The sequence below is a fragment of the Gymnoscopelus braueri genome (genome assembly GCF_963280865.1).
Source record: "Gymnoscopelus braueri genome assembly, chromosome: 3".
In the NCBI taxonomy this organism is placed as follows: domain Eukaryota; kingdom Metazoa; phylum Chordata; class Actinopteri; order Myctophiformes; family Myctophidae; genus Gymnoscopelus; species Gymnoscopelus braueri.
In genome coordinates, this window is record NC_137612.1 from 22,801,356 (window position 1) to 22,824,881 (window position 23,526).

The following is a 23,526-nucleotide window of genomic DNA, read 5'->3' on the forward strand; positions in this document are numbered from 1 at the left end:
ATGAATTGGAAAAAATGTCCTGTGTTTCAATGGATCCTGTGTAGTTATTAGTCAGTCAAAAACTTTAATGAGCGGTGCGGTCAGTGGGTCACACACCGCACATTTATGGAGTCCAATGCACATTGACCACAGTCAATAGTGATGTCAGACACAACAGAAACCGTCACTACGGCCATTGGGGCCCCCGTCAAAATGCACATAACTCCCTGTCAAATGCACACACTGTATATAGAGTCAAATGCACATAATGATCAACATGCACTGTTGTCAGACACAACATAAACCATTATGCACATATATGGAGATTTTCCACATGCACTGATGTCAGACACAACATAAGGGGTCCCAGGGGCCCTGTCAAATGTGCATAATGGAGTCGCACATAATGGATGCAATGGATGCACATAATGGAGTCAAATGCGAGTGGTCGGGTCGGTGGTGCGACATTGGTGTGAGGGCCCGAACCTCTAGTCTTTATAAAATCCACACACTTAACTCTCTCAGTGCCACGCCCCGAGATATCCCGAGTTTTTCCCGAGTACCCTCAGTGCCAGCACGAGAAATCCCGAGTTTTTACTTTTGACTTTTGTCGCGCTATTCTGTTTATTTTTCATGATCACTTTCGCTTCCTGACTCCTTCAGACTCATTGGGTTCCGGTTTCATGACGCAGATTCCGTTTCCGGTTCTCATTTTTCTCCCGCGGTCATTTTTGGCCAGAATAGGGAAAGTCACGGTTTTTCACACGGTATAAAAAACAAACGGAGAGGTCCACGTCTACTCTCTTTGGTCTGGGTGACGATCAGTCATCGTAGTCGTGTATCACATCGTAATTTAGCCCGATCAACGATTGTCAAAAATGTCAACATCCGGTTATGACCGGATGTGACGTGAGCCTGTTTGGGAGGGGGCGAGTGAGCCAGCGAGATCATCAATGTGTCGATTTGTTGCTCTCTACTGGTAGAACTGTATTATGGGTTTAAAAACCCAATCAGATCATTTATTTGAATGAAAAATTAAAAAATTAAAAAAAACGCAAATTGCTGGCACTGGGGGAGTACTTTATGAAAATACTCTTGGCACTGAGAGAGTTAAACACAACAAAATCAAAAGAGGTGATGCGTTGTGCGGTTATAGATTGGATATTTTCGCTACTTATGTGGAAGTAGGGCATTCATTTAAGAAAAAAACATAAAAAGTTTAAGTATGGTGATACAATGTTTCTACCAGACAACAACAATATCCTGTTTTATGCAGCCGCCCCAGCATGCAGCTGCAAAGGTAAGGGCTGTTACTACAGTACCACCGACAGAAACACGTTTAGCATGGTTCTGTATACAGTACATCAAAGCACCGGAGTCTTGCTGTCTAGGAGCACTCCAATAGGTAACCCGTACCTGTAGGTCTGCACCAAGTCTACACCCTCACAGATGTACAGTACCACTGCTTGGAATGTTTGTCAAGCTGCACAAACTGTTTTGGTAATGCATGGTTCTTTGTGGTCGTTCTTATGTGGTAGTAACTCATCCGGCACCCTGTGGCATCTGTTGTGTATCATTCTAATTAGAGGAGCAAATGACCCATTTGTTAGTCTGGCTGTTGTTGAAGAGGCTACTGTTCTATGCAGAGTAACATTGATACATTATCTGAGGAAATACCCTTTTAAATCAGAATCTTTTTTATGGGAATGTGCCACACCAACCGAGGCACGTTGTTTGTTTAATTTTCTGCAATGCTAGTTTTAATATGGCCACCACATCAACCTGAAAACAAATCTGATAACGCCTGTCAGTCGATTGCATGCTATTCTGATTCACTACAAGGATGCCCATAAAAAAAAGGACAACCTCATGAAATTGTTTATACATGGCTGAACCTTCTGAATCATCTGGGAGGGCCCTGAGGATCAGTCTTGCTCACACCATTTTAATTGTTTGGAAAGTGTTAGAATATGAATGAGATGTCTTAATGGGAACATTACAGCACATAAACTTGTATATTCTATGCATAATTGTGTAGATTAATGTGGAGGCGTTTTACTACCGGTTACAGAAAGAAACAGCTTTGTGACCAGAAACTAGCCTTGATCAGGGATAATTCAGTTAAGGAAAGTGAATGATAACCACGTCACTATCTTAACAACAGACATCTAGGTGTAGGAGTGGATCATTGGCCAGCAATAAAAGATAATTTGTCCTGTTGCTGTTTTTGATCACTACTGTACATGCACTGATGTCACTTTAATATGAAGTTTTAATGCCTGTTTGAACTATCAATGCCGATCAAGGGACATGGTGTTAGAAATTAACATCAGCTACATTACATGTGTACACTGTACAGTATATCCGGTAGCTGTCTATTTTTCTCAGTACATGTCTCTTAAAAACAAACAAATTAACTAAACAAAAATTATAAACATTTACCTGCCCTGTACTAAATGGTCTACTATGTGAGAGTCATTAAAAGACAATGTAGGAGACCATGGCAATTAATGATAGCAACTACCAAATCAGCACCAATATATTCCTTCATGCATAACTATGTTTTAGAACTGCAGATATTTTATATGATTCTACAATGAAACTGGAGCTGTTTCCTTTAGTCTGAGCAAGTGCTTACGCCAAATACTGAACGACCGTGCAGTGTCAGAGATCTCCTGCTGGTCATTCATTCTAGCAGCAGCACACTGTTCAGCTCCAAATGTGACGTCGGCTAACAGCTTATGCATTGCATGTTTGTTTTCATGAATGTTTTCATGAATGACTCACCATGGTGCTTTCCCCTTCGGATTGGTTGCGTCACTAGCCATCTGTGTTGCCCGCTTTTGCGAGAGAAATAAGTAACCAGGTCTATGAAAACAAGCCCAAAAGAAGCGACTAATACATGAGCACTTTAAACCTATTACACATTGGCTATTTAAAAATAGCAGATCTACAAGCTCGCGACGCATTGTGAGCTTGTAGATTTGCTATTTTCAAAAACATCTTGGGGAAAAAAGTGAAACATTTGAAATATTTGGCACAAAATGTTTTCAAATGGGGATACGCAGACAATCACATATTAATTAGGGGGTCCTTGACATTAAAATGTTTAGGAAACAAGCCCAGATAAGCAACTACACTTAAGGAACAAGCCCAAAAAACGCAACCGGCAACTACCAATATTGACAATACAAGCAACTTTACAGAAAAACCCAAGTCCAAAGTCGCTTAAGCAGACTTGGCAACGCTGCTAGCCATGCCTGGTGTACAATATGGAATGGATGGAGTGAAGGAAGGATGAAGGTAGAATGGATGCTGCTGCAGATCTGAGACAGACCGCTGCTGCAGTGTCCTCACAGCTGTAGACTATTAACTAGTGCACTGCTCTGGAGTCTGGACGTGGCTCACTGCTGTCTTGAAGAACTGCAGAAGTCAAGCTGTTAAGCCTGATTGATACTTGGTTGCACGCCGTGTCCTGTGTCGAAACCAGCTCACAAGGCATTGTCCTTGTAGATCCGCATTTCTTTTGCCTTGGGACACCATCGTACAACTAAGTATAAATCAGGGTTTGCTCACACAATAATCCCCCAAAACAAAATAAAAGAAGGACCAAAAATAAACACACACACTACACAATTAATCAAAAGCAGGTGATTTTATAATTCACAATTATGTAATTATGAAACTTGCTAATTAGTTATTAATCATTTTTATTTGTTCATCTAAATACACCTGGAAATATCTTGTCTCATCACCATCACACAATAGTTAACCAGAATAATGTTCAACCCATCTCTATCTGGCACACACAGGCACAATAAAATCATAGAGGGCATTGCATGCCATTTGAGCAATGGTCTGGCACTGATAAGCACAATGAGCATCAAATGCATTAATACAATTGTATTGATATATTGTATTAATATAACAACTTATTTTCCCACCAAAAAGGTATGATTACAATAACCCCTTAAACCCTACCATACTTTATGAAAATAGCAGATCTAGTATAACACAACGTTTCACAATATATTTGCCGAATGTTCACCTATCATGACATGTCCAGAATCAGGACACTATAGGGTTCATCTGGTTAAGCAAAAGAATCAAAAGGATTATTAGTTTATGAATGATAGTGCAGCCGTAGGCCTTGTTGCCACTCGGCTAAGAATATCTATCTTTGGAGCCGTCTTTGCGAGCACTGGGTGCACAAGGTCGAGAGAAGAATAGAAACTAAATTAGAGCTGATTGTGCATTTCTTATTTAAAATCAGCCATTGTGTGGCCATTTGATATTTCATTAGAACAGTATTGTGGACCTTGGTGCCATTGAATAAGGCTGAAGTGATCTATTGTGGCCCGTGTGAGCTCAGAGGCGGTGGCTGACTGAAGCTAGCTCATTAATTTGTTGCTGTGCGATAGCCTTTTACCTGAACGTATGTGCGCGCGCACACACGCGCGCGCACACACACACACACACACACACACACACACACACACACACACACACACACACACACACACACACACACACACACACACACACCTCATCACATTGCCATCAGCAGAACTTTGCCTGAGGCGAAACATGAAGCAGTGCATGGCATCGTTAATGACTGAACTAGAGGTATGGGAGCAGATGGATGTAACGGCACTTGTTGCAACGCCTTCTGCCTTCCTACCTGCCTGTTGACTGTGTACACAGAACAATTCCGCGAAATAAATCTTGTTTTTGGTTAATAAATGTAAACATGCGCTATTTGATAGCTTAAACCTCTCGAGTTGTCTTTAGAAAGATTGATTGTTCTTCACGACAACTCATGAAGTTTAAGGTGTCAAAGGCAGGGATGAGTGATTCTCACGTTCTCTATCACAGTGTGGTATGGAAACAGTATGGAAACTATTCAGCCGATGATAGGATACCTAGGACCCCAATGGAAACAAGACCGCAAGGACCTTTTGGGTGTTTTTCCTTTTAGACAAAGTGTTTGACTGTACTCGTGCTGTTTTTACGTTTCCGTCTAATACAATATTCAATCAATCAATCAAAAAGGACGGAGCTTAAAGGGATATTTCACTTTAAAAAAATGTGTTGGTCATTTTATGGTCTACTCAGGCTTTTGTGAACACCCCAGACAGTTTTTAAGTTGCTCGATTCAGTATTTAGATATTTGATATTAATTTTATCAGACACACCCCCTTCCTATACAAACCCATTATAACTTCAAACTCCATTTTAACCATGATGGATTAATCGAAAACACCCGTCCTTGGTTCTGGTGACTCATCCTGCCCTACTAATACGTGAGGGGGCATGTTTTTTCTATTACTTTTTACATTTATTTTATTTATTTATTTTTATTGTATTGCATTTTTTCATTTTCAAAAGAAAGATATTGAAAATAAATGAAAAAAGGTAATTGAAAAAACATCACGTATTAGGAGGGCATTATGAGTCACCAGAACCAAGGACGGGTGTTTTTGATGAATCTATCATGGTTAAAATGGAGTTTGAAGTTTGGGGTGCTTACTGGGGTGTTCACAAAAGCCTGAATAGACGATAAAATGACCCAAACATTTTTTGAAAGTGAAATATCCCTTTAATAATGTAGTGAAAGCAGCATAATATTTATAAGATCTGCACTCTAAAAAAAAGATCAGGGACCCCTCTCATCCAGCAAATGCACTTCGTGTACCCCTTCCTTCAGGAAAAAGGTTACGAAATATTAAGAGCAGAACTACTTGTTTCTTTAACAGCACATATCCTGAGGCAGTGAGGGCCCTTAGCTCCTCATAATGAGTTCAGGCCATGAATAAAACTTAACTGTTTCCTCTAGTGTTTAATGTTTAATGCACCAGACACTTGTGTATTATTTATTTTTGTTGAGTATTTTTATATGTTTATGCTGATGTGTATTTGTATTGTATTGTTTTGTCTACCCCGAGCACACACCAAGACAAATTCCAATCAATGTTTCATTGAAATGATAATACATTATTGAATCTTGAATCTATTTTCAGGGAGGAAGGTTTGTGCTTTTTAGGTGCAAACTATTGAATTTGTTTAGAAGGCAGACAATTCCCACTGCACTGATTCTCAGTGTAGTATGCAAATGTTCAGCACAGTGGCTTATTGCATCAGAATTCACCATAATTGCACTCTAATTAAACTAATAAACAAATACAAGCCTTGGGGGACACGGTACTGCGCCTCCTTCAAAGGAGAATGACATTTACAAAGACTAATAGTTTGGCCTTGATTAGCCCTTTGCCCCATAGTCTTAAAAGAGCGCCAACCCTGAGGTCAATGACTTGAAACCCAGAGAGCCAGGGTGCTGTAGGTCTAACGAATGTAGCAAAGTGCTCTTTGGAAGCAAAGATGTTCAGTTCCCTCCGCTCTGTAGCATTGATACTCATTATGTATTATTGGACCTGCGGGACACCACTGTGAGTAATGATGTTTATCTGTGTAAAGACAAAGGGGATAGAGCGAGGGAATGGAGAGGCAGAGAAAGGTAAAGGGTGCGATAAGGGCAAAGGGAGAGGGAATTAGAGGTGAAAGTGGTAGTGGGATAGGCAAAGGAAAAACACCCAGAGAGAGAAAGAGAGGCCTGGGATGGCAGGTAGCCCCCAGTTGTAGAGATGAACACTAGTCCCAATATTGTTAGTTAGCACTTTACTATGTGATGGCAGCTTCATAGAGAAATCAACAGCATCTCTCACTCCATCACTCCAGTAATGGCAGCACCCTTTGTCTGGGGCTGATTGAAATTGAATTGAGCCCATTGTGTGGGGCCCTCTCCCCCTGCAGGCTCTATTGTCCAACTTCCCTCCTCTTCCCTCTGTCTAGGAGACAGCCCCAGATTTAGACCGCCTCTCCAGGTAAGCAGGTGTCACGTCTATTCCCGGAGCTAGCTTCAAGCTCAGTCATAATGCTCCAAAGACAGACCAGATGTCGTCGTCGCCCACACCACCCCCACCCCCACCCATCCCCATTTGAATGACAGAGGGAGCCTCCCAATGGCATTCGTTATATTTATCCCGACACCAGATGACAAATAAATGACTATGCGTGTACACAGCCGAGTGCGGAGGACCTGCTGTAAGCTGGTGATGAGTGCCTAGGCGGACAGATAAGGTAAATCAAGACCCAGAGGAAGCAGAGCATTTAATTGCTCGAAGAGACGTGGCACGGTGGGCTGGTGAGGCTTTGTTGTGCCTGTCATTTACAGTGGGATGATTATGAGGTGTGTTTGCTTTGACATGCTAATTTCTTCCAAAAATGAGGATTGTTTTATGTAAGGCCTGAGAGGACTCTGAGATAGTGCTCTATCTCCCCTTTCTTTCACTTGGACTATAGGAATTGTTATAACAAATAATGACAATGCATTAACATAGATGACAACAAGGGAGAAACTAATTGCCATGGCATGTGCCGTTTAACCATTCCCTAAGCTCCTTTTATTTGTGTCTAAGTTAAAGTGAATAGACTTTAGAGATGAATTCATTTACATTGAGCAAAACATCCGTTTATTTTTCCATTTTTATATACCATACCAAGCTAGAGGCAACAGTGCAGCCTTTCTCAGTAATGAAAAGAGAGCCTATCTTCTGGGAGTTGCTGTTTCTACAGGAAAAAAAAAATTAATGAGTGACTAATACAATTCGGGGGATGAAACAGAGCATTCCATATTAAGCTCCAACAAGAAAGGTTATTCACAGATTTCAAATGGAATTCCTCACAGGGACTGTGAGAAGAAACAAATAGTAGAGCCCTATTTTACCCTTCAAAGCCCCCCCCCCCCCCCACACACACACACACACACACACACACACACACACACAATCATGTACATAGCATGCACGCACGCACGCACACATTCTATTTTACAATTCAACGCCATGCAGCTAATGGCTTACTTCATCCTGGAAAACCCTTATGTTAAATCTCCCCACGATTTTACTATTCCCTTTCATCTTCAGAGAGAGGAGATGGAATGCTTAGACAAAGAACTCATTGATATCTATGCCTGCCATTGACTTGCGACTCCAGATGAACAACATGGTGGTTAACATGAGCTGTTAAAATTCCAACCTTCAACCAGGTTTAGTTTACTTTGGTATGATGACAGTTACAGTTGTGATTACTAAGTGCATTCTGCGAGTGTTTGCATGCTACATGTGCGTTTATGTGCATTTCCAGGTGTTTCTCTGTCCAAATAACATTTGTGCTGTAAAAGCTCATGTAATATGAAGGAATTGTGCACATGGTAAGGAACTAGACCCTGTTGACTGATACCAACAGTACTGCATGCAACGTTTGCCAGTTCCATCTGTTAAATTACCCGGATCAAGTACTTTGAGGTACTTTGAAGCTGTTGGTCACATACTAGACCACTGAGACCATTCAATTGGCCGCAGTCATAGATGCAGATGTTCTGTAGGACCATAGACGACAGTGATGCTTTTGGCAGTGCTAGCATGACCATACCAAGCACATTTGGTCTCCCAAGAGACCGCTAACACAAAGGAAACTGTTATGTTTGCACCCATCATCCCCATTAATCAGGTGTTTTGACCCCCCAAAATAGAGACTATAAAATCACAACTGACCCCGTTTTGTGTTGAAAACTCCTGCACAGTACTTTAATGTAGACAGGCAGTAACAGAGACCTTTTAAAAATGATGACGCGGACACCTACATTCGTTGACTACGCGTGGTTCAACATGGATAATGAATTACAGACATTGTTGTCTATTCTAGCAGCTCTGCTGTGGTGTTTAAATTCTGCATTTTATAATGCAACTATTGGCTACATGCGCATGGTAAGCTATATTATGTCCACAACAAAATGAGGGCACCATGGGTGTAGCATACTTTCATTGTTGTTACAGACGGTACGTGAATTGGTCCAGTACTCATCGGTACAGAGTATCAGTTCTGCTGACTGTTGCCCACCTGAACACACGCACGCATGCATTTTCAGACTTGAAGTATGGACAAGGTGTTAAAACTAATAAGAAGTTCATCAACTTCATCAGGACATATATATTTCCTGATGAAGGTCTGAACAGGCCGAAACGTTGACGAGAAATAAAATACCAAGCAGAGCTTCTTTGCAACTTCCAGTGTGCAGACTCTATTCTTTTTTATGTTAAAACTAAATAGGTGTCATGGTTTTCATCGTAATCATTTAACCCTATAAACTTAGTTGACCGGAGGACATCATCGGTCTATGCTAGGCACCCTCCTTTTTTCCATCTACACTAAATGTCTTTGCAAAATAATCAGCTCCACTGATTATTTTGATTATAATAAAAAGCTCCACCGCACAATAGGGACGCTAGGGTTCACGTGGTTAAAACTCTGTTTTTCAATGAAAACACCCTTGTGTAATTGTAGATTAAGTGCACCCACTGTTTCCACATCCCTATTGCATCACTCTTGACCTGTAGCCTCCTAGTGTTCCCGCTGAATAATATATACGGATACATGGTTCACCAGGCCAGAAACATTAATTTGACATAGCCTACAGTAGTAACACGAGTGTAAGCTTGAGATTTTGTGAATTCCTTACAGGCTTCTAATACACTGTGGCATACAGTCATCACAAACAGAACTTACTATACAGTATGAGTCACAGGGTTATGTTGCCTTAGCAAAGTGCCTGCAGAATTAATGGCCAATGCTCACATAAAACTCACACGTCCAGATCCAACAACAAGTTATGCCGTTTAAAATTTTGTGTGCAAAATACGTTTTCCATGCAGGATCTTTTTAATCTTGTGTTGTATGAACCACATTTGTAATTCAGCTCATCATAAAAAAATCAAGTCTCTCGGTGGTAGATTAAAACTTAATGATAGGAATAAAAAATTAATGGTCTGTGTTGAACTCACAGCCCGAAGTTCGGCATCCTTCGACTGCAGCTTGCTTATATTTCTGCCCTGCTATGCACCTACACTTTCTAAGCACACATGCTGCCATGATGAAAATAGTCTCCAAAAAGGCCTCACGAATACACCCAGAAATGATAAATAAACCAAGAGGTAAGCATAAACATGAGCAAGCCAAGAGGGCATGGTATAAAAGAGAAGCTGCACGAGCAAGACAGCATGTGCAATCCTCTTTGTTACATCTGCTTCTGCGATGTCACCTGCCATGCCCTGTTGCCCTCTACTTCCCATCCTATGTCTCCCTAACCTGCTGCCGCTCCCTCAGTGGCTCTCTCCCTCTCTCTCTCTGTGTGTGTGCGTGCGTGCATGCGTGCATGCACACATGTATGTGTGTCTGTGTCTGTGTGTGTGTGTGTGTGTGTGAGAGAGAGAGAGAGAGTGGAGACAGGTGTGCTGGAGTCGAAGAGCCCCACCAGCTGCAACCCATTCCATAATCAAGACCTCTCCAAATACTCAGCCCTGCCACTTCTACACTGCCAGATCCCAGCCTCTGTGCTGGCTGTGTCGTAAATATGCTCTGAGAGTGTCAGAGCACACCCGGGGTGCTCTCCGGTCGGTAACAGGTAATGATCATGTTTATATGGGGTGAATAAACGTTCATTAGAATGAATTTCAAAAATGAAAATGAAAACATTAATGAGTGTTTTTAAATTAACTGCAGACAGAGCACTCTGACGTTGAAACCAGAGCCCTCTGAAATCGGGGCAGATTTAGAGCATATTCATGAACTGTCTGCTCTGACAAAGATGCTCAATTATTTTAGGAAGATGCGCCACCCCACACTTTGCCAATGGTACACAAATGGTCTGACGTCAGATCTCGTGAATGTCCCACGATTACTGTTGCTAGATCTCTCTAGAGTGCATTGCTGGAACAGAAAAGGTCGATAACACATTTGATTTTCTCTTGATTTGTCTCTCTGAAAAATGCTATTTTTGTATAAGAATGTTGGGAAGATGTGTGGCTTGTGAAGAATGGTTCCAATATTTTGTTCAGTGACCATGGGGCTAAAGAATGGGTCAGAAGCTGTTTTCACGCTCACTTCTGCCATTGGAATTAATATACAAGACCTACTTCTGGTCTCCTAAAGAGGCGTCACACAGATACAGGAAGTGAACCGGAATGGTGGGTCTTGCTTTTTCCTATTTTTTGTCTTGGGCTCTGATTCTGGTGCCTGTTTCCAGTCCCTTGTCTAATCAGCCCTGCTTCAATGCCCTGGACCCCCCGCTCAGCTCAGCTTCCATGGACCCCACTCCAGATTGGCGTACCCTGCCCCAACTCCCCTTGCCCCATCCTCAACCTCAGTTCCTGGTTCCCAGCTATCAGCCCTAGGCCAGCTTCCCAGGCTCCAGCCCAAGCCACAGCCCCTGGTTCCTAGCTACCAGCTCAAGCTTCCCCTGGCCCGCACCCCATCTGCCCACACAGCTGTCAATAAAAAAACGTATTTACCTTATCCCTGTCTCCTTGTCTGTCTCTGCACTTGGGTTCACCTGCTCCGTCTCGCATAAGACTGTCGCATAACAGTCTTATTCAGGGGTGGGCTGCCGGTGAAGCTGCACGCACGCCCGCACAATCGCATGCACCATTCTCAGTTTTCGCACCTCCCTAACAAAATCTGCCGATCGACGCTGAGTGTCACAGCTTGAATGAACACGAATGACCGACATGTTTGGATGCATATCAATGGTCCATTGTGTGAGCTGCTAAGTAGCCTACTGTGTCAGATGTTCTGTCTGAAGCAGTCAAAAGAGTTGAATAACAGTGGCTGATGGATTCATGAACTAATTAAATTACAGAGTAATTGTCTGCCAGGTTTATGCATAATTATGACAAGTTGACAACACTAAAGTTTCCCCATTATGCAAGTAAATAGAATACAATTTGGTATACAGTATATTGTGGGTTAATAAATAGGCCTAAATATTAAAGAGGTTATTTCAATTGGCAATCGCTCACGTGTGCCTGTGCACGTGCGCGCAACGTAGCGCTCCACTAGCTAAAAAATCCACAGCACCCCCCTGGTCTTATTACTGCTGTCAGCAAGAAAACAAGCAAACAAACACGACAGCATCTGCAGCAGGATAGCCATTGTTGATGTCCCTCTTCCTAAAGCACATCTATCCAGCATCTACACAGTATTAATAATGCAGAGAATGTTTTCCTTGAATACTTGACTTGAACCAAATCGGTTATCATGTGAAAAACGGTGTCTCTTATCCAGCTAGATTCCAGACCATTGGTTTTTTGTTTCTGACAATTGGAAAGAGAATCAGACTTGGTTTTCCCAAACAATTCCTCTTGGGGATAGAGAATAAATGCAGCAGCAGTTCAGTAAGCATGCTGTAAAAAACAAAAGAAAGAAAGAAAGCAAGAAAAAAATAAACAAGACGTAGTCTAATAACAGCATGGCCTCCCAGTGCCATCTAATGGAGTCGGGACAACTAATGTTAGGGAGGCGGAGAACCACGCCTGTCAAGATTACTCCTCCCTGCTCACCAATCACCCGCTCTATTTAAACCCAATCAAATCAACCCAGAAGCCTTTGTGCTTTTCGCATCCCCCTCCACCCGTTTTGGCCATTTTCCTCTCTCTCTCTCTCTCTCTCTCTCTCTCTCTCTCTCTCTCTCTCTCTCTCTCTCTCTCTCTCTCTCTTTCTCTCTCTCTCTCTGCCGCTTTCTTTGTCTGTCTGTCTGTCTGTCTGTCTGTCTGTCTGTCTGTCTCTCTCCCCCTCTCTCTTCCTCTCTCTCTCCGTCTCTCTCTCTTCACAGGTTCCTACCGGGGGGTCTTCATCCACCATCCCTGAGATAATGCAACAACCTTCACGCCAAAGACTCCAGGGTCAGCGACCCCTCTCAGAACCTCCACCCATTTACCTCTCATTCCACCAACATTAATTTTTTTCATTTTCTTTCTTGGCATGAGCTGTGATTGGTCTACATACAGACAAACAAACAAACTTTGTGGCCTATGGCCACCGTAACACAGCAACAATCTACAACGGCTACATCTTTCGTTTTTCTGCAGCCAAAATGTATGCAGTGAGTGAATATCTAATATCTAACGTGAGCAGATGTTCCCTTCAGGACTGAAATCACAGCTGTTTATTCTGTGTACACGTAGCTAGGACATGAGCATGTCTCAGCAATGGATACATCACTTAACAGCCCCGGGCTTACCTTTTCTGTGGACTGTGAAGTGCCAAAGAAGATTGGGATGAAGGCCAGCCAGATGATGCATGTGGTGTACATGGTTAAACCAATGGGCTTGGCCTCATTGAAGGTCTCTGGCACACCTCTGGTTTTGATAGCATAGACCGTGCAGGTGACCATCAGCAGCATGCTGTACCCAAGGAGGCAGATCAGTGACAGGTCTGAAATGTCGCACTTCAGCATGCCACGGGCCAGCACCGGGTTCGACGTCCGTTGGTCCTCGTAGTCAATAATGGCCTGGGAGGGGTCAACGCCAAACCAGATGCACACGCCGACTAGCTGCACAGAGGCCAAGCTGAACGTGATGATGAGCTGTGAGGCTGGGGAAATGAACCTGGGCGCACTTACGGACATGCTGCCCTGTTCAAAGATGCGGTAAATGCGGTTGGTCTTCGTGAGCAGGGCTGCGTAGCTGATGCTCATCCCCAGGCCCAGGAAGATCCTTCGGAGGGAGCAGATCCCTACGTCGGGGGTGGAGATCATCAGGAAGGTGGTGGCGTAGCAGAGGAAGATGCCGGTCAGAAGGACATAACTCAGCTCCCGCCCCGACGCTTTGACGATCGGCGTGTCGTTGTAACGGACGAACGTCAGCATGACCATCAGAGTGGCCGAGATGCCGAGCACGGCGATGAGAACGGGGAAGACGGCCCACGGGGAGCTCCACTCCAGCTTCACAATGGGGATCGGAACGCAGCCGGTGTGATTCTCGTTTGGCCGCAAGTCGAAGCGGCACATCTTGCAGGAGTAGGTGTCTGCCTGGTACTGATATCCGTCGCAGCGCTCGCAGTGCCAGCAGCAAGGAATGCCCTTCACTATCTTCTTGCGCTCACCAGGCTGGCAGGGCTGGCTGCAGATTGACGACGGGATGTGACGGTGGCCACCCGGCCACTGCATCGAACGGACCTGAATGAGAGAGAGGGAGGAGGGTGAGAGAGATGGTGTGCGGGTATGGAGAGGGAGGGTGAGAGAGAGAGTAAGAGAGAAAAGTAAGGTGAGAGATCATGAAAGAAAGAGAATCACGTAAGGCAGTGGTCCTCAACGTGAGGGGGTTCCCCGGGGTCCTCACATAAATGATTGATAGTTAGGAACCAAATGGACCCTTACAGGTCTGTAAGTCTGAGTGCACAAATGGAACCAAATGGAGCCATAAGGGGTCCATTTGGTTCCATTTGTCAGAGCTAAATTAACACTGAAGATTTTACAGTGTAGATTGCCTACCCAGAATCGTATCAGTGATTTAAGGAAAGTCAGACAGAGTAAAATAGAGACAAACAGGTAGGGTGAGAGATAGACAGAAAGAAAGACATACAGACAGAGAGGTGTAGTGTACTGACTACTGAGCACTATACAGTAGGCCTACTGTATATCCTGTACAACAACAGAGACAGCATGCACAGTCGCTGGGGAGGGTCAAAGGGGGCAAATCAGGGGTAAAATAGAGCTGCCCTTTCTTTTCAGAAAGCACAAATATTTTCAAAGTACCGAAAGATAAAATCATATGGAGACAAAGCCACGAGGGCAATCAAATCTTCATTCTGAAGGGCACACAGTTTTGCGCTTAGGCAGAGACTTATTCGTATCCACAAATCTGACTAATCATAGAAATAAGTAATACATTAATCTTGTTGTAGGGAGGATGTTATTTTTCCCTCTTTAAAGCAACCTTTAAATACAATGCTGTAACACATTCTGAAGAGTACATTCAGTGTTATTAACGTTTTCAGTTAATGGTGGTTAAATTCAAAGCCCACAAATTCTACGGAAAATATGAATTTAATTAAGAGCTCAAAGAATCCTAATTAACTAAAAGCGGCTTTGGAGTAAGAACTCACCCATTCCACAGTGGGTGCCAGAACTAGGCTAAGTCTGTACATCAGAAAGTACAAACAATGTTGAAAGAATTAAAGACAATAAAGGTGCTCCTAAGTTGCTGCATACTTTCCATTAAACAGGCTTTCTTCTTGAAGGCCTCTTCATTGTTTTGTCAAAACGCAATTAGTTCAGTCCCTTCTAGGGTGACCAGATGATGGGAAAAGATTGCATAAAAAGTATATGATTTGTTCCTGTTTCACTCAATCATGTAACAGAGATTTTTGCAACAATGAGTATCATTGTCTAAGAAGCTACATTCATTTCATCAATAACAACAAATAGCTTGAGTTGCTCGAGCTAAACATTGGCCTTTGAAACATTGGCTCCCCCTTGCAGAAGTGGTCTTAACAGAGAATTGTTATTATTTACTACGCCTGCATTTGAATTGCCAGTGGTGATAAAAAAACATCCTTCTTATTGTTGTTTGTGGCTGCCTGCAAACTGCCCTGATTCACGTCTCTGAAAGTACAAAAAATTACATAAACCATGCTCTACATTGTACATCACATCATAGAAAAGCTTCTGGCATGTCAGAATGCTGTTGCATACCATATCAATGAATCAAGTCTAATTATTTGTTTGTAAAATCAGGACAGCCCCACTCTATTATAGTACATGAACAGACCCCCTTTATATAATTGTATTGATATTATACCACAACTTCAATACATTTGTCTTTGTAATATTGTTTTCAGTCAGTGATGCTGTCTCAAGTGATTAGTACAGTATATATGTAGATATGTCCGTCCTTAAGCTCTTGTAGCTTTCATTCTTTACATCACACTGTTTATCATTTAAAGCACCCTCAGGATATTTACACCTCTGAAGATGGCTTAGTGGAGACTAGGATCTCCTTTGTAAACACCAAATCAACATGCCAAGAATGGAACATTTGTAGAGACAGACTGAGCCTGCCATCAGCTGCTTTGCTATAGCCATGCATTGGTATGGAATTCAAGTAAGTAAAGCTTACATTAAGATGGAGCTGATCCGTCCAGTTGCCGATGATTTTGTACTCAGCCGATTGGTTTCTGATCTGGTACTGGTAGATCTCGTAGCGGCCAGGAGCATCTCCATTTTCATTGAAGAGCACAGGGTTGCCAGCTATGCCTAGAGGAGTGAGCGATCATGTTGTTTACTTCACATTCATTTGCTATTTTCTGTGCAGTAAGCATCATTTTACAAAATCATGCTCGCATGTTATCACATTGCAATATAATTGAGTCGTTTTCATTTTCTGAAACACAATCATACTTAAGCCTTTTTTAATTAAGTAAGATGACTGAGAACCCAGGTCCAGTTAAAAGAAAACACCTAAGGGAGAAGTTTCCCATTGAGAAAATGCACACACATTCGCAGACCTTGAAGCTACCTTATGCAGCCGCTTTCATACTGTCGTTGGCCAATGAACGCCAGTGGAGCGGTTGGGACTTTAAATGCCTTACAGGAGCACTTTGATGCTAGCTAGGCAGGGTATGGAGATGCCTCTCATATGACTTCCCCTACACTGATTATTGCAGACCTTCCAGGGAACTTGTGATCTTCTGGCACAAGCAACTTTTTCCAACCATACAGACTTCCGTCACCCGCGGTGTGCTATGATTCTGCCTAAATTTAGAGATAATATGATGTACTATAACCAGAAAAGTGCCCTACCCAGGGCTGTGTCAGTCGTGGGGTGCGGCCCCACATTGTTAAGGCAAGGTTCAAGGTTCAAGGTTGTGCTTTATTGTCTCCGCCAGGCCGAAAGGCATGGCGAGAGAGTATGTTTTGCCCCCTGTCCGTCCGTCCGTGTGTGTGTGTGTGTGTGTGTGTGTCCGTCCGTGTGTCCGTCATTCTGTCATTTTGTGTACAGCTAATCTCCGGCACCGTTGGCTTGATCGCAGTGAAACTGTGCACACACACTCCCTGGATGCCAGAGCAGAACCTCTGCCCCAAATTTTTCAAATTAGCCTTTTATAGCGCCACCAGGAGGCCGCTTTTTGCAAAACACATTTCTTGACAGTACTCCTACAGATTTTATCCAAACATCACGCAAATCAGTACACAGTATCTCTATAGTCATGTGATCAACACGGATCTGTCCAATTTTCCATATTTCATCCTGAATGGCTAAGGTTGGCTTCCAAAGTTTGCAGGATTGCTCCGTTTTCAACAAAATGCCTCAAATCATGAACGCAGCTTGCGATTTCCGTGAGATTTCACACGCACATTCCCACTAGGCCAAGGAAGAAATGCCACTTGAAAATGTTCAAATCAACCTCATGGTGGCGCTATAAATGGACGATTTGTGTTTTTAACTATAACTGCACCGATCTGCATGAAACTTTGCACGCACACTCCCTAGAGGCCAAGGAAAAACAACTGACCAGCATTTTTCACATTTGCCTTTCATAGCGCCACCAGGAGGCAGACTTATGTAAAACACATTTTTTGATATTAAGCCTTCAGAATGTATCCAAATTTCACGCACATCGGTACACTTGATCTCTATAGTCATGTGATCACGATGGATCTTTTAACATTTTCATATTCCATCCTGATTGGCTAACATTGACATCTAAAGTTTGCAGGAGTGGCCCGTTTTGAACAAAATGCCACAAATCATGAATGCAGCGTCCGATTGTGGTGACACTTTGCATGCACTACATTGAAGAACAAATGTCACCCTTTTAACATTGCCCTATATTATAGCGCCACCAGGAGGCCAACACTTTTCTTTTTTATATTACTCCTACAAATTCAAACATCATGCAAATCGGTACACATATAGTCAAGTGATCAAGATGGTTCCGTCCAATTTTTCATATTCCATCCTGATTGGCTAATTCCGAACATTGCTGCCCCACAATAACCTACCTGACCTGGCGGAGACCTGTGCTCCGAGGAGCACTTTTTCTAGTTGTTACATCTTGTGCACAGGTACAAGAGTAAAACATTCTTGTTCGGCTTCCTTCAGACAATGCAGCAGCATAGGCATAGGCAATCGGAATGGAATATGAAAACTCTGACTCATACATCTTGATGACATTTCTCCAGAGATAATGTGTACCAATTTGTGTGAGTTTTGGACAAAATCTGTAGGAAAAGTACCAAAATGTGTGTTTTGAAGAAAAGCTGAAAATCTAAGCAGGCATGCCGCACAAATGGGGAGTTGCGTCATGATCAAAGGTAGGCCTATCCAGGGGGGTTCCTCAATCAAACAAATCAATATCTGTGATATTTTGTCACACTCTTCTATACTACATATTTTGCTACGCATTATGGTTCTCCCAAGGGGAAACACAAGGCTTTGCTTGTCTACAATGTCTCGTCTGTAATTGCGACTTCAAAATTAAGTTTTGCAAACAGAATCTTCCTTCGTGCAATATGCTCTGTTCAAAGCAAGTCCTTGTGTGTTTCTCTCGTCTTGGTTGGCTTGTTATTAAGCCACAGTGTGTGCATCCCAGTTATGAAGAAGGAAGGGAAATGTGGCCGTTGGATTTCTGCTGATGAGTATTATTTCTTTGCTTTTTGTTTAGGTGCTGAAAGATGCAGCACACTCTAATCCACATCTCGATGAGTCAGCCCTGATGGATTAAAGGTATTACCGTCTACTCGCGCGTGTAACAATGAAGCCCACATCACAAAGCAGTTACCAATCGTTCGGGGGGATTACGGTGACTTCATGAAGCACATACTGTAGGTATTATGTTTACATAAATATACCGATTGCAACTAGTGTTGATCTGTCATCATTTCTGTTAAAGATAATGAATCATTGCGTCATCATATTCTTTTTTCCCCGAGTTTTAAAAGAGCTGTGGAGCTCTATATGCCTCCCACTCCTCACGGCTCGGGTTGTGTATTAAAATGTGTAAGTGCTCACATGGACACATGCTGTCACTGAGAGGGGGAAATGGATCCCAGACACCACACTGATGCTTTCAGAACGCTAATGCTGGTATTGTACCATGCTGTATAACAGGGTTGATATGATCATATTTAACAGCATGTGGAGTCTTTTGGTCCTGTGTTCTTTCAAATTGACGCCTGTCCATAAATTATTGACAGTTCTTCTTCTCCAACTGTGAGCTGCTAAAGATTTCGTACTCTGTGTGTGTGTGTGTGTGTGTGTGTGTGTGTGTGTGTGTGTGTGTGTGTGTGTGTGTGTGTGTGTGTGTGTGTGTGTGTGTGTGTGTGTGTGTGTGTGTGTGTGTGTGTGTGTGTGTGTGTGTGTGTGTGTGTGTGTTAAAATGCCCTGTACCACAAAGACGGCAAACAACGTGTGTGCTATAAACTCAAGTATGCTAACTGAAGTTCTAGAAGCCTCTTCAAAATGTGAATCATGTTAACTGAATGAAACTCGACACATCCTTGAAAGGGGGAGAAACAAAATGTGCAAATTTTCTTCTGAAATCTCTTTTATTAGTGTGCAATACTGCCCTGGGGTATTTACCAATCAGGTGCCTCTGAGCCGCACTGTGCACTGTGCCCGTGGTGACACTGTGCAGATGCTTTATCACTCTGTTGCTTTGTCCTGGTGACTCAGAGACGGTTGCATAGGGAACTATTCTATTAGCTATTCTATCACCGTAGAAGACAATACAGGTAGCAGGTAGATATTATTCAAAATATCAGTAAGGTTTTTTCTTTTTCTTTTTCTTTTTCTTTTTCTTTTTCTTTTTCTTTTTCTTTTTCTTTTTCTTTTTCTTTTTCTTTTTCTTTTATTTTCTTTTCTTTACCGTATATAATGTTTCCCCCCCAGGATGAAGTCGTCACTGTTGTTTGAGATTAACTATATGCTGCTTTATCCTGCAGTGTCATATCTGCTCTATTAGCATAGAGCACAGAGGAACCATCTTATCAAACTACTTTTACATTCAGGAGTAAATAGTATATAGTATGATACTGTTTATCAGGCTGACCAGTTTCTGGTGGTTGAAAATACAACTAAGACATATAACAAAAGAACTTGACAATGTTTCTGCATGTTGTTCGACAAACAGAGGCTGGAGCCTGGTTAACACTTGGTTGCGTGCGGGTGTCGCACACCGGAAACAGCAGATCTACAAGCTTACAATGAGTCACAGTGTGAGCTTTTAGATCTGCTTGATTTTACTTTCTGTGTGTGACACCGCCACGCTTCTATAACTCAGGCTTTACACTAAGGAGAGCATTGGGGGAAATATTGGCGCAGCCCTCAAGAGCCCACTGGTGTCTAGATCTCTTCATTTAGAGTGGATATCGGTGTACCTTGGGGGGCAGTCTGCATGGTCAAGGTTTGAGTTGTTGAGGAGGGATTAGGCCTGTCATGTGTATTATGACCCACTTGTCTAAACAGGGCTCTTTACTAGTCAGGGGGGGGGCCTAATGAGTTCCACAGGGGGTTCCAGCTCTGCTAATATGACAGACCAATCACACAAGAGTACTCCATGCACTACAGCACATGTGTTTGTGTGTTTGTGTTTGTGTGTGTGGCTACCCCACCACAGCCTGGCCTTCATTCAATATTCTTCTGAAATGTTTGGAGGTTATGAATAGCCCGTAATTATATGTACTGTAGTAATGATTGCAGTAATGGTTTTCTGCCTATCAATCCAACATGTGCTCGTTATGCTGCGATGAACAACCAGGACACCTTGGTGGATGGCATCACGGCTTGTTGCCCTCTACACCACTCATTAGGATTTAATGACCTGGATGCAGGCGAGACGTACAGAATTTACAGCTGAAATCACACTTGAAGAGTTGCTGCTTCTCTCCTCCCCTCTCTATCTCTGTCCTGGTGTTTGTGCGATTTGTCAATCCCGATAAATAGGCCTCTGCTATCTGTAAGTGCTCTCAAGCTGGGTTTTAAATGGGGATACACACACGAGTGGCATGCTCTTTAGAGTAGACCTATCAGCCACAGAAAGGTGTTGAGCTAATAAGCCCACATTGTGCTTGGGCCACAGCGGTGGCAATACTAAAGTGTAAAGGAAATTGTGAGACTTGAGATGGCTATTTTTATCAATGATAAGTGTACTTCAGCTTCAGTGTGAAGCAAGGAGCTTGGATATTTTGCATGAACATGAGAGTTTTCATCTGCAAGCCTCTTTGAGTAATGGAAGCAATGGAGCATTGGAGACTTGGCAGCAATGGAGACTTGGCACTTCCTTGAAAGGGATGAGAGTGGCATGAAAAGTTGCATGGGGAAAAAACACCACAGAGCTTGTCTTTACCACGTTTGCCAAACTCCTACTTGGTGAGCATGACAGTGGGAAGGCCACTGGTATGGTTTTTTTCTTTCCCTCTCTCTGCAGCAGAGGGTTAAAAAACAAACAACACTTTCTCTGACATGAGCCAGAGACATGGAATACTGATGGGAAGCTCCATTTAATTGTGTTCCTACTGAGGGTTCAAACTACTCTTAGACGCTTCAAAGGCGGAGGTGTGGGCATGAGAAAAGAAGCGCCAGAAGCGGTGTCAAACAGGGCAGGAGGACGTGTTGAAGCTGTGTGATACTTCTGCTTTGTATGCACCGACTCTGGCTGTGGCTGAATGAGCCCAATTGAGCACTTGGGGAGTGCAGGATTTAGATTCAAGAAAGCTACAGAGGCAAGGGTTTTATTTTTTACCAGGTTGATGATTTGAGTGACACCATGACTATTTCTCCAGCGTCACTGTAATGTTGGGTTGCCATGAAAGCCATTAACATGTGAATCCTAGCATCCCTATCGCTAGTCTATTTAAAAAAAGACTCCTGTGGACAGGTGTTGAAAACTAGCACTCGTGCTATATACACTTTAAACAATGCATCATGGTTTGTCCAATGTGATTGTGATCAAATAAATAAATATAACAACATAACATTGGCATTTCATAATAGGAGAAATTCCGCAAGAATAGTCGATCTACAGTACAAGTTCACAGGTTGTGAGCTTGTAGATCGGTAAGATATAAAGTGTAGGGGGAAAAAAGGAGGGGACCAAGTATAGAACTATGGGGGACCCCAGTCGACAGGGTTAAACTATATATAATTACCACACTGGAAGAAATATCCCACCAAAGCCAGTGCCTCTGTCATACTTGGGGTCTACTACAAAGGTTATCGGCCATCAACTTGTTCAGTGGACTGGCATGGAAAGATAAGTGCAATGGGGGTCGGCCAATGATACTGCTCGCTCTATATGAGTAATTACAACAGGGCTGCACTTTAAGTACTGACATTTGACCTTTATCAGTTGTGTTTCATTATATATGCAGCCTGAAAAGGGCATGTTGGCCCAAGCACAGTGGGGAATGGATGACACACCAGACAGAATGTCTTCAAATATATGCAGTTCAATACACAGTGCATATGTGACTGTTCAGTGAATATCTCCCTCCTCCACCCTCAAAAGTGCTGACAATAATATAAGAATGATTCATCTATCTGTCAAAGACTGTTTTGTTTGCTATTAATGAAAAGGAATATAAGACTTGAGGGATTTCATATAGAGTGCATCACTTATCACATGATGAAGATTAAAGCAATAAGCCCCAGGAGGCCAAAGAATTAAAGTGATTTTAGAACAGCTAAGGGGTCTAAAACCCCCTTAGCTGTTCTTAAATCGTTGTAAACCACGGCCTCGCGTGGATTTTATAAAACAGTTACTAAATATGAAAATCATAGACAAATCCAAATTAAAACTGTTTTAATAAAAATGTCATAAGAATAATTTCTAAAAGAACGTAGTCCCTGACTACCTGCCCAAACAATATCTGCCTTGTTTTAAGTGATTTATAAAGTAAATTGTAAAATGTTGCACATGCACAGGTTTGAAAAGCGTGGTTGTTCATTGGGTGGTTCATTGGCACTTGTGGTTCATTGGGTGAACCACAAGTGATCCACTTCCCCTGCCATCCTAGGAAAAAATAAATCACTAATGGTAATACATGCAATGGAACTGGTACACTGAATATTGCAAACACAACACACTATTGATGCAGTAATACTGATACATGCAGTCACAGTCAGTGTGTGTTTATACGGCATTTTTTACAACAGACAGAATCAAGTACCAAAACTATCCGTTTTATAAATAAATGTTACCTTTCAAAGAAAACCTGAAACCTAAAATGATATATTGAATACATTATGACAGCACTGATCAACATTTAGCCTAAAGCAACACAGGGAAGCTATTTCTCTGCAGAAAAAAGACACCAGTGAATTCCCAACAACTGAACATACTGTATTGATGGAGATGTGTTTCAAAGGCATATCTGATGTTGTTTCAAACAGAATGGGAACATGATCAGGGACAATGTGACTTTGAATGATGTCAGGATAGATTGTGGTTACTAGAATAAACAGCAGTGCACACAGTATGTAGATGGACCTGAAATGTTGGACAAAGAAGGAAAAACGAAATCATACTACAGTATGTTTATTATTCTACTAATCTTTCTGCTGATCTGTCTAGCAGCTTCAACCCAGGTGTGTGTTCTTTTCTCAACTTTATAGGTGGTGTGCTGATCATAACTGCTCTTTTTAAGTCATGGTT

At 42.5% G+C, this 23,526-nt stretch overlaps 1 protein-coding gene across 1 annotated transcript in view; it reads right to left on the reverse strand.

The window, feature by feature from the left end:
- The window catches only part of LOC308080300 (metabotropic glutamate receptor 4-like), a 90,412-nt gene that overhangs the window by 3,276 nt on the left and 63,610 nt on the right, over nt 1-23,526 (reverse strand). The window contains exons 6-7 of the mRNA XM_080422099.1: nt 15,990-16,126; nt 13,112-14,047 (exon numbers count right to left, since the gene is read on the reverse strand). Of these exons, the coding sequence (XP_080278225.1) occupies nt 13,112-14,047; nt 15,990-16,126 (1,073 nt within the window). The remainder of the gene's footprint in view (nt 1-13,111; nt 14,048-15,989; nt 16,127-23,526) is intronic.